The sequence below is a fragment of the Bufo bufo genome, chromosome 5, assembly GCF_905171765.1.
Source record: "Bufo bufo chromosome 5, aBufBuf1.1, whole genome shotgun sequence".
In the NCBI taxonomy this organism is placed as follows: domain Eukaryota; kingdom Metazoa; phylum Chordata; class Amphibia; order Anura; family Bufonidae; genus Bufo; species Bufo bufo.
Genome location: NC_053393.1, coordinates 279,134,569 through 279,146,894, shown reverse-complemented (window position 1 = coordinate 279,146,894; position 12,326 = coordinate 279,134,569). Strand labels below are relative to the sequence as shown.

The window sequence follows — 12,326 nt, the reverse complement described above, 5'->3', positions numbered from 1 at the left end:
AGTCTAGTCACAACTGATCACTTGATGCCATTTAGGATTTCTTGATCTGCATGTTGACATTTTCCCCCAAAGTGGGGGGGAAATGTCAATGCGTCATATGGGGCAAATACTAATGAGAATCTAAGTAGTACTTAGATTGTTACTATTTTGAAGGGGTGATTCTAATTTGGACCTAGGCACCAATCCGTGTATATAGAGAGTGAGCCGTTCCACTTTTTCTTAAATACTAATGAGAACTTCCATTATGGAAGTGTTCAATAGTACAGGAGGACTGGGAAGTGGTGAATGCAGTGCTCCCGGAGCTCTGTACTCCCTGCTTCCTGGTCTTCTCCTGCAGGCTCCGCACGCTGTGCTTTGACCTGCGAGGACATCGGTGCTTCGTGACCTCATGCTGTATGATGTTGGGTCACAGCACAGTACGACAGGAAGAGCATTGGGAGTGGTGTTCAGAGAAGGAGAAGTTGATTACATTTTTATTTTTTTTGGTCTGTTCTGAGCATGGGGGTCTGAACTGAGGTCTTAATGGGTGTCATCCATATTGGGGGTCTGATCTGAGGTCTGAATGGGGTCGTATTCACATAGGGGCTCTAAACGGAGGTGTGATTGGAGGTCATTCACATTGGGGCTCTGAGCTGAGCTCTGGTTTACATTGGGGGTCTGATCTGAGGTCTAATGAAAAATATTTTTTTCTTATTTTCCTTCTCTAAAACATCAGTGTGTCTTATCGGGTGAAAAATATAGTACAATGCACGAAACAAGAATTTGCATTGTTCACAATTAACACTTGCTAACAGGAAAAAAAAACTAAAAATTAAAACTGAAATAATGCCAGTCATATTCCCTTTTCAGATTTAAACTGAAAGAACATTATTTTACACTGTGTAGTTTCAGGTTCATAACTATTTCTTTATATATTTATTTTAGTGGTTGAAAGTCCATTATTTTACATACAGCATTCAAAACCCCTTGTACAGGCATAGATTTAAAATACATTCTGGCTGGCTGCCTGCGGTCACTACTAAAGGAAGCATAGGAGCGTACAGTTTTAGAGTGGATTTCAATGTATGAACAGTAGAAAATAACCTTTAAAGTAACCCATCAAGAATGCTGTTTTGAAGTTATGTCTACCTGCTATGGTACTATGCTGGTTGCTTTTCTTATAGTCAAGTATCCAATGACAACATCTGTGGGAAGCATTCTGATGTAATTGAATTCTTCTATCGTACTGAACCGCAGCTTGGTTTGTGGATCAGTATAACTGGCCTAGGAAAAACAAAGGAACAGCATTAATGAGAAGACAAGCTAGAGTATACTGTTTATACATCAATGTCTTTATTTTATGTTGTCCTTTCTTGTCTAAACAAATCACAGCTATGAATTTTATGTATACATTTTTCACATTATTATTTTGACTACAACCCAAGTAAGGCTATTTTCACACTTGCGGCAGTCGTCTGAACTGCCCGCCGGATCCGCCGATCTGGATGTGACTGAAAGCATTTGTGAGACGCATCCGGATGCGGATCCGTCTCACAAATGCATTTCAAGAATGGATCCGTCTCTCCGCTTGTCATGCTTGTATCTATTTTCAAATTTTTACCGATCTGCGCATGTGCAGACCAGAAGCACGGATCCGGTATTTTGAATGCCGGATCCGGCACTAATACATTCCCATGGGGAAAAATGCCGGCATTCAGGCAAGTCTTTTTCGCGGGAGATAAAACCGTAGCCTGCTACGGTTTTATCTTTTGCCTGATCAGTCAAAATGACTGAACTGAAGACATCCTGAATGGATTACTCTCCATTCAGAATGCATGGGGATATGCCTGATCAGTTCTTTTCCGGTATAGTGCCCCTGTGACGGAACTCTATGCCGGAAAAGAGAACCGCTAGTGTGAAAGTACCCTAAAGAGAAAAGCATTTGAACCCACAGATATTAGTCCTAGCTCAACTACAAAAATAATTTCCTGAATCAAAAGCCCTACAGGAAAAACTTGGGGTGATATTGGTGTGGCTGAGATTTAAATGCTTGCAACTTGAATTTTTTTTATGTTTTTTCCCTACTATAAACTTGTAGCTGCGCTTATAGTTGACAACTGTGTCAGAGCCTCAGATTTCATCATATATGACAGAACAAATAAAGTAGTATTTAGGTTTCAGTTGATAGGGCCGGTGGCACGACATATCGCAGAGCAAACACATCTACAGAGCGAGGTAGCTTCCAAAATGAACATAAGTTAACAAAATTAAAAATTTATAAAAATCCTTAGTAACAATTAATACACAGTAATATTAAAAATATTTTAATAAAAAAATCAATAGAGTAATTCATGACACAAAGATACAAGTAGTAAAAAATATTAAAACAATATATATATTGGGAAGAGAGTATGGAGAAGGAAAGGAACTGCTCATGATCCTAAGCATACCACCTCATCAGTAAAGCATGGTGGTGGTGGTGGTGGTGTCATGACGTGGGCATGTATGGCTGCCAATGGAACTGGTTCTCTTGTATTTATTGATGACGTGACTGCTGACAAAAGCAGCAGGATGAATTATAAAGTGTTTCGGGCAATATTATCTGCTCATATTCAGCCAAATGCTTCAGAACTCATTAGACGGCGCTTGACAGTGCAGATGGACAATGACCCAAAGCATACAGCAAGAGCAACCAAAGAGTTTTTAACCCCTTCAGGACACAGCCTTATTTCAGCTTAACCACTTTAGCCCCCTTAGCTTAAACACCCTTAATGACCAGGCCACTTTTTACACTTCTGACCTACCCTACTTTCACCAATTATTGCTCGGTCATGCAACTTACCACCCAAATGAATTTTACCTCCTTTTCTTCTCACTAATAGAGCTTTCATTTGGTGGTATTTCATTGTTGCTGACATTTTTACTTTTTTTGTTATTAATCGAAATTTAACGATTTTTTAGCAAAAAAAAAATGCCATTTTTCACTTTCAGTTGTAAAATTTTGCAAAAAAAAACAACATTCATATATAAATTTTTCTCTAAATTTATTGTTCTACATGTCTTTGATTAAAAAAAAATGTTTGGGTAAAAAAAAAAAAAATGGTTTGGGTAAAAGTTATAGCGTTTACAAACTATGGTACAAAAATGTGAATTTCCACTTTTTGAAGGAGCTCTGACTTTCTGAGCACCTGTCATGTTTCCTGAGGTTCTACAATGCCCAGACAGTACAAACACACCACAAATGACCCCATTTCGGAAAGTAGACACCCTAAGGTATTCGCTGATGGGCATAGGGAGTTCATATAACTTTTTATTTTTTGTCACAAGTTAGCGGAAAATGAGGATTTTTTTAATTTATTTTTTCTTACAAATTCTCATTTTCCGCTAACTTGTGACAAAAAATAAAAACTTCCATGAACTCACTATGCCCATCTCGAAATACCTGGGGGTGTCTTCTTTCCAAAATGGGGTCACTTGTGGGGTAGTTATACTGCCCTGGCAATTTAGGGGCCCAAATGCGTGCAAAGTAGTTTGAAATCAAAATCTAAAAAATGGCCGGTGAAATCCGAAAGGTGCTCTTTGGAATGTGGGCCCCTTTGCCCACCTAGGCTGCAAAAAAGTGTCACACATCTGGTATTGCCGTAATCAGGAGAAGTTGGGCAATGTGTTTTGGGGTGTCATTTTACATATACCCATGCTGGGTGAGAAATATCTCGGTCAAATGCCAACTTTGTATAAAAAAAATGGGAAAAGTTGTATTTTGCCAAGATATTTCTCTCACCCAGCATGGGTATATGTAAAAAGACACCCCAAAACACATTGCCCAACTTCTCCTGAGTACAGTAATACCAGAAGTGTGATACTTTTTTGCAGCCTAGGTGGGCAAAGGGGCCCACATTCCAAAGAGCACCTTTCGGATTTCACCGGCCATTTTTTACAGATTTTGATTTCAAACCACTTCTCGCGCATTAGTGCCCCTAAAATGCCAGGGCAGTATAACTACCCCACAAGTGACCCCATTTTGGAAAGAATACACCCCAAGGTATTTTGTGATGGGCATAGTGAGTTCATGGAAGTTTTAATTTTTTGTCACAAGTTAGTGGAATATGAGACTTTGTAAGAAAAAAAATAATAATAATAAATCATCATTTTACGCTAACTTGTGACAAAAAATAAAAAATTCTAGGAACTCGCCATGCCCCTCACGGAATACCTTGGGGTGTCTTCTTTCCAAAATGGGGTCACTTGTGGGGTAGTTATACTGCCCTGGCATTCAAGGGGCCCTAATGTGTGGTAAGTAGTTTGAAATCAAAATGTGTAAAAAATGACCTGTGAAATCCTAAAGGTGCTCTTTGGAATGTGGGCCCCTTTGCCCACCTAGGCTGCAAAAAAGTGTCACACATCTGGTATCTCCGTACTCAGGAGAAGTTGGGCAATGTGTTTTGGGGTGTCATTTTACATATACCCATGCTGGGTGAGATAAATATCTTGATCACCCCCCTGTAAGGCTCCATTCAGACGTCCGTATGTGTTTTGCGGATCCGATCCATGTATCCGTGGATCCGTAAAAAACATACGGACGTCTCAATGGAGCCTTACAAGGGGGTGCTCAATGACAGGGGGGTGATCAGGGATTCTATATGGGGTGATCACCCCCCTGTAAGGCTCCATTCAGACGTCTGTATGTGTTTTGCGGATCCGATCCATGTATCCGTGGATCCGTAAAAAACATACGGACGTCTGAATGGAGCCTTACAGGGGGGTGATCAATGACAGGGGGGTGATCAGGGAGTCTATATGGGGTGATCACCCCCCTGTCATTGATCACTTCCCTGTAAGGCTCCATTCAGACGTCCGTATGTGTTTTGCGGATCCGATCCATGTATCCGTGGATCCGTAAAAAACATACGGACGTCTGAATGGAGCCTTACAGGGGGGTTCTCAATGACAGGGGGGTGATCAATGACAGGGGGGTGATCACCCCCCTGTAAGGCTCCATTCAGACATCTGTATGTGTTTTGCGGATCCGATCCATGTATCCGTGGATCCGTAAAAAACATACGGACGTCTGAATGGAGCCTTACAGGGGGGTGATCAATGACAGGGGGGTGATCAGGGAGTCTATATGGGGTGATCACCCCCCTGTCATTGATCACCCCCCTGTAAGGCTCCATTCAGACGTCCGTATGTGTTTTGCGGATACGATCCGTGGATCCGTAAAAAACATACGGACGTCTGAATGGAGCCTTACAAGGGGGTGCTCAATGACAGGGGGGTGATCAATGACAGGGGGGTGATCAATGACAGGGGGGTCTATATGGGGTGATCAGGGGTTAATAAGGGGTTAATAAGTGACCGGGGGGGGGGTGTAGTGTAGTGGTGTTTGGTGCTACTTATTACTGAGCTGCCTGTGTCCTCTGGTGGTCGATCCAAACAAAAGGGACCACCAGAGGACCAGGTAGCAGGTATATTAGACGCTGTTATCAAAACAGCGTCTAATATACCTGTTAGGGGTTAAAAAAATCGCATCTCCAGCCTGCCAGCGAACGATCGCCGCTGGCAGGCTGGAGATCCACTCGCTTACCTTCCGATCCTGTGAACGCGCGCGCCTGTGTGCGTATATGCGCGCGCGAGATGACGCGTATATGCGTGAATCTGCGCAGAGCTGCCGCCTCCGGAACGCGATCCTGCGTTAGACGGTCCGGAGGCGGTTAAGGACCAGGCCATTTTTTGCAAATCTGACCAGTATCACTTTAAGTGCTGATAACTTTAAAACGCTTTGACTTATATAGGCCATTATGAGATAGTTTTTTCGTCACATATTGTACTTCATGACACTGGTAAAATGAAGTAAAAAAATATATATTTTTATTTATAAAAAAATACCAAATTTACCAAAATTTTTTAAAAAATTGCCAATTTCCAAGTTTCAATTTCTCTACTTCTATAATACATAGTAATAACTCCAAAAATAGTTATTACTTTACATTCCCCATATGTCTACTTCATGTTTGGATCAATTTGGGAATGATATTTTATTTTTTGGGGATGTTACAAGGCTTAGAAGTTTAGAAGCAAATCTTGAAATTTTTCAGAAATTTTCAAAAACCCACTTTTTAGGGACCAGTTCAGGTCTGAAGTCACTTTGTGAGGCTTACATAATAGAAACCACAAAAAAATTACCCCATTCTAGAAACTACACCCCTCAAGGTATTTAAAACGGATTTTACAAACGTCGTTAACCCTTTAGGTGTTCCACAAGACTTAATGGCAAATGGTGGTAAATATTCCATTTTAATACATTTTTTCCAGTAACAAAATGCTATATTTATTGCCCCGATTCTGTAGTTTGCAGAAACACCCCATATGTGGTCGTAAACTACTGTACGAGCACACAGTAGGGCGTAGAGGGAAAAGGTGCGCCGTATGGTTTTTGGAAGGCAGATTTTGCTGGACTGTTTCTTTTGACACCATGTCCCATTTGAAGCCCCCCTGATGCACCCCTAGAGTAAAAACTCCATAAAAGTGACCCATCTAAGAAACACCCCTCAAGGTATTCAAAACTGATTTTACAAACTTTGTTAACCCTTTAGGTGTTGCACAAGAGTTATTGGCAAATGGAGATGAAATTTGAGAATTTAAATTTTTGGGCAAATTTTACATTTTAATCCAGTTTAATCCAATTATTGTACTGTATTTTACTTACACTTTGTCTGAACAGATCTATGCCTTTAGCACAGATCTGTTCAGCACCATGGACAGCAGGATGCCTGAGAAGGCGTCCTGTTGCCATGGGAACCTTCCCCATCTGCCACAACTGAGCAGACGGGGAAGGGGAAGGAGGGGAGCTCCCTCCCTCTGTGAGACCATCCTGTCTGGGGGCTGTAAAGGCACAGCAGCCCCCCGATTGGAGAGGGAGGGAGCTCCCTGACTGTTGACCTCTTCCATACAGTGCTCCGTACGGACCGCGGTATGGAAAGGGTTAAACAGCGGACATTGCATCACAGATGTCGCCGTTTATACCAAGTGTCAGCAATGTACTGACACTCTGGTATACCCACTGGCCACCAATGATTATTCAAGAGGAGGCGGGCGGGTGGTGTGGCCGCGGGGATCAGAAACTGCAGAAAGCGCAGCAAACCGCAGGTCTGAATTGACCTGCGGTTTGCTGCGATCGCCGACATGGGGGGGGTCACGGGACCCCCCCGCGCATTTAGCCTAGGTGCCTGCTCAATGATTTGAGCAGGCACCTTGTTACGATCACCGCCCGCCGGTACATCATGTGTCCTGAAGAGGTTAAGGGAAAGAAGTGGAATTTTATGCAATGGCCAAGTCAATCACCTGACCTGAATCCGATTGAGCATGCATTTTACTTGCTGAAGACAAAACTGAAGGGAAAATGCCCTAAGAACAAGCAGGAACTGAAGACAGTTGCAGTAGAGGCCTGGCAGAGCATCATCAGGGATGAAACCCAGCATCTGGTGAGGTCTATGCATTCCAGACTTCAGGCAGTAATTGACTGCAAAGGATTTGCAACCAAGTATTAAAAAGTGAAAGTTTTATTTATGATTATTATTCTGTCCCATTACTTTTGGTCCCTTAACAAGTGGGAGGCACATATGCAAACTGTTCTAATTCATACACCATTCACCTGATTTGGATGTAAATACCCTCAAATTAAAGCTGACAGTCTGCAGTTAAAGCACATCTTGTTTGTTTCATTTCAAATCCACTGTGGTGGTGTATAGAAAATGTTAGAATTGTGTCAATGTCCCAATATTTATGGACCTGACTGTATATTCCACAGTGCTTTACAGACATTAGCATGCTACTATCCACAATGGGGCTCACAATCCAAGTTCCCGAACTATGACAACTGCAGTACAAAACAACTACAAAAATTATATAAAGTTCCTGTGCAACCAGTATAAAGTGCAAAAAGGTGAACAAATAAAGTAAAAGTGCTAACACATAGAGCTTATATACTTTAGCTTATGTAAAGTGCAGGTACTATAAAAGATGGTAGCTAATACCGACCAGGTTGTAACATACCGTATCCTGAATAGTATGGATGCCACACCTCAACGCATTTTGCTCATTGCTTCTTCAGGAGGTTATACATAATGGATACCAATGGACAGGGGCGGATTGAGAACTTAAAGTGGCCCTGGAAAAAAAAACAAAAAAGTGGCCCCATGTTGTAGGTGGGTTCAAACTGACAGAAGACAGGCCAAAACAAGTAGGTGGGGACAACCAAAGTAGGTGGGGCCTGCAATACTGTAGAGCAGCGCAGAATACCACCCCAGCAGAACCAAATACCACAGGACAGCACAAAATACTGCTGCCCTCATCACAGTATGCAACTGTATCACCATCACAAGACAGTTCAGGAGGGCACCTGCAGCATCAGATTATTAAAGGGGTTGGCCACTCTTTAAATACTCTCCACTACAGTGTGGCAGGCAGGGAAAAAGAAGTTCCTAATATACTTCATTAAACACACCTGCCTGCTTTTCTTTCAATTATAAGCCACTCCCCCCTCAGCCTAGCTCTACCTTGCAGCTGAGTTCGTCCATGGCTGCACGCGACATGGAGGAGCTTGAGAGGAAGCTCGTCCATGCGCATGTGCAGTCTGCTCCTGTCAGTGGTCGGCTCCCTGCTGCCCGCTCCAACTCTGACAGGAATCAGCTGCTTGTTCCCTCTCTACAAACAGCTGATTTCTGTCAGAAGCTGGCTGTGATAAAAACCTTCAGAGTCCATACTGAAGTAGCTACTTCGTCAATCCCCATACCCCCCCTGCACTATCGCCACACATCCGATCGCTAAGCCACGCCCACCGGTTCCGTTAGGCCACGCCCCCTGTACCCAACAGGGAAAGAAGGACATCTAGACAGGAACTATGATTTTGTGTGTAATTATATATATATATATATATATATATATATATATATATATAAAGACACAAATGCAATAGCACTCTGCAACCAGCATTCTGCCCTGCCTCTATGCTGGATGAGGCATTGGTGTACATTTTGGCCAAAGCGTAATAAGCCACTCACCACGTCAAGGTCGCCTCTATGGAGTGGTCCCTAACACTAGTTCCTACCTGTTTGTGGGCCATGACAGCCACACAAAGTCCAGGGAGCGCAGGTACAGCATGCACGCCAAGCACATTCTGCTTTTAACCCCGTCCGGTGCCATTACAGCTTTCATCGGATCCAGGGATGCAAGTACCAACATGCATGCTGAGCCCACTATATACTTCTCCTGGAGCCAAATGGCTACTGGTAGGTGCTATATATGCAGACTCAGTTTTATACTGACTTTAAAACCAGCCTCCAGGACAGATTGACTGGTCAGGTGTGCATGACTGCATGGAGATCGCCACGCCTCCAATCTATACTACAAAGAAAAAATGTGGGGGATTCAATTAGCACAACCCTATATGCAGGTGCACATCGCTATGGCGAAATACATATACAAAGAAAAAGACACAAATGCAATAGCACTCTGCAACCAGAATTCTGCCCTGCCTCTATGCTGGATGAGGCATTGGTGTACATTTTGGCCAAAGCGTAATAAGCCACTCACCACGTCAAGGTCGCCTCTATGGAGTGGTCCCTAACACTAGTTCCTACCTGTTTGTGGGCCATGCACACCTGACCAGTCAATCTGTCCTGGAGGCTGGTCTTAACCACCTCCGGACCGCCTAACGCAGGATCGCGTTCCGGAGGTGGCAGCGCTGCGCACAGTCACGCATATACGCGTCATCTCGCGAGACGCGAGACTTCCTGTGAACGCGCGCACACAGGCGCGCGCGCTCACAGGAACGGAAGGTAAGAGAGTTGATCTCCAGCCTGCCAGCGGCGATCGTTCGCTGGCAGGCTGGAGATGTGTTTTTTTTAACCCCTAACAGGTATATTAGACGCTGTTTTGATAACAGCGTCTAATATACCTGCTACCTGGTCCTCTGGTGGTCCCCTTTGTTTGGATCGACCACCAGAGGACACAGGTAGCTCAGTAAAGTAGCACCAAGCACCACTACACTACACTACACCCCCCCCCCGTCACTTATTAACCCCTTATTAGCCCCTGATCACCCCTAATCACCCCTGATCACCCCATATAAACTCCCTGATCACCCCCCTGTCATTAATCAACCCCCTGTAAAGCTCCATTCAGACGTCCGCATGATTTTTACGGATCCACTGATAGATGGATCGGATCCGCAAAACGCATCCGGACGTCTGAATGAAGCCTTACAGGGGCGTGATCAATGACTGTGGTGATCACCCCATATAGACTCCCTGATCACCCCCCTGTCATTGATTACCCCCCTGTCATTGATTACCCCCCTGTAAAGCTCCATTCAGATGTCCGCATGATTTTTACGGATGCACTGATACATGGATCGGATCCGCAAAACGCATCCGGTCGTCTGAATGAAGCCTTACAGGGGCATGATCAATGACTGTGGTGATCACCCCCCTGTCATTGATTACCCCCCTGTAAAGCTCCATTCAGATGTCCGCATGATTTTTACGGATGCACTGATAGATGGATCGGATCCGCAAAACGCATCCGGACGTCTGAATGAAGCCTTACAGGGGCATGATCAATGACTGTGGTGATCACCCCATATAGACTCCCTGATCACCCCCCTGTCATTGATTACCCCCCTGTCATTGATTACCCCCTGTAAAGCTCCATTCAGATGTCCGCATGATTTTTACGGATGCACTGATAGATGGATCGGAACGGCAAAACGCATCCGGACGTCTGAATGAAGCCTTACAGGGGCATGATCAATGACTGTGGTGATCACCCCATATAGACTCCCTGATCACCCCCCTGTAAAGCTCCATTCAGATGTCCGCATGATTTTTACGGATGCACTGATACATGGATCGGATCCGCAAAACGCATCCGGTCGTCTGAATGAAGCCTTACAGGGGCATGATCAATGACTGTGGTGATCACCCCCCTGTCATTGATCACCCCCCTGTAAAGCTCCATTCAGATGTCCGCATGATTTTTACGGATGCACTGATAGATGGATCGGATCCGCAAAACGCATCCGGACGTCTGAATGAAGCCTTACAGGGGCATGATCAATGACTGTGGTGATCACCCCATATAGACTCCCTGATCACCCCCCTGTCATTGATTACCCCCCTGTCATTGATTACCCCCCTGTAAAGCTCCATTCAGATGTCCGCATGATTTTTACGGATGCACTGATAGATGGATCGGATCCGCAAAACGCATCCGGACGTCTGAATGAAGCCTTACACGGGCGTGATCAATGACTGTGGTTATCACCCCATATAGACTCCCTGATCACCCCCCTGTCATTGATCACCCCCCTGTCATTGATCACCCCCCTGTCATTGATCACCACCCCTGTCATTGATCACTCCCCCTGTCATTGATCACCCCCCCTGTCATTGATCACCCCCCCTGTCATTGATCACCCCTCTGTAAGGCTCCATTCAGATATTTTTTTGGCCCAAGTTAGCGGAATTTTTTTTTTTTTTTCTTACAAAGTCTCATATTCCACTAACTTGTGTCAAAAAATAAAATCTCACATGAACTCACCATACCCCTCACGGAATCCAAATGCGTAAAATTTTTTAGACATTTATATTCCAGACTTCTTCTCACGCTTTAGGGCCCCTAGAATGCCAGGGCAGTATAAATACCCCACATGTGACCCCATTTCGGAAAGAAGACACCCCCAGGTATTCCGTGAGGGGCATATTGAGTCCATGAAAGATTGAAATTTTTGTCCCAAGTTAGCGGAACGGGAGACTTTGTGAGAAAAAAATTAAAAATATCAATTTCCGCTAACTTGTGCCAAAAAAAAAAAATTTCTATGAACTCGCCATGCCCCTCATTGAATACCTTGGGGTGTCTTCTTTCCAAAATGGGGTCACATGTGGGGTATTTATACTGCCTTGGCATTCTAGGGGCCCCAAAGCGTGAGAAGAAGTCTGGTATCCAAATGTCTAAAAATGCCCTCCTAAAAGGAATTTGGGCACCTTTGCGCATCTAGGCGGCAAAAAAGTGTCACACATCTGGTATCGCCGTACTCAGGAGAGGTTGGGGAATGTGTTTTGGGGTGTCATTTTACATATACCCATGCTGGGTGAGAGAAATATCTTGGTCAAATGCCAACTTTGTATAAAAAAATGGGAAAAGTTGTCTTTTGCCAAGATATTTCTCTCACCCAGCATGGGTATATGTAAAATGACACCCCAAAACACATTCCCCAACTTCTCCTGAATACGGCGATACCACATGTGTGACACTTTTTTGCAGCCTAGGTGGGCAAAGGGGCCCATATT

The 12,326-nt window shown here is 44.1% G+C and overlaps 1 protein-coding gene across 3 annotated transcripts in view; it reads right to left on the bottom strand.

The window, feature by feature from the left end:
- Positions 1-823: 823 nt before the first annotated feature.
- Positions 824-12,326, bottom strand: part of INO80C (INO80 complex subunit C) — a 157,103-nt gene continuing 145,600 nt past the window's right edge. Inside the window, exon 4 of one of the 3 annotated variants that reach the window (XM_040433285.1) lies at positions 824-1,263. In XM_040433285.1, the coding sequence (XP_040289219.1) occupies positions 1,132-1,263 (132 nt within the window). In that variant the 3' untranslated portion in view covers positions 824-1,131. The remainder of the gene's footprint in view (positions 1,264-12,326) is intronic. The other 2 variants (XM_040433287.1, XM_040433286.1) reach the window with 2 other exon arrangements.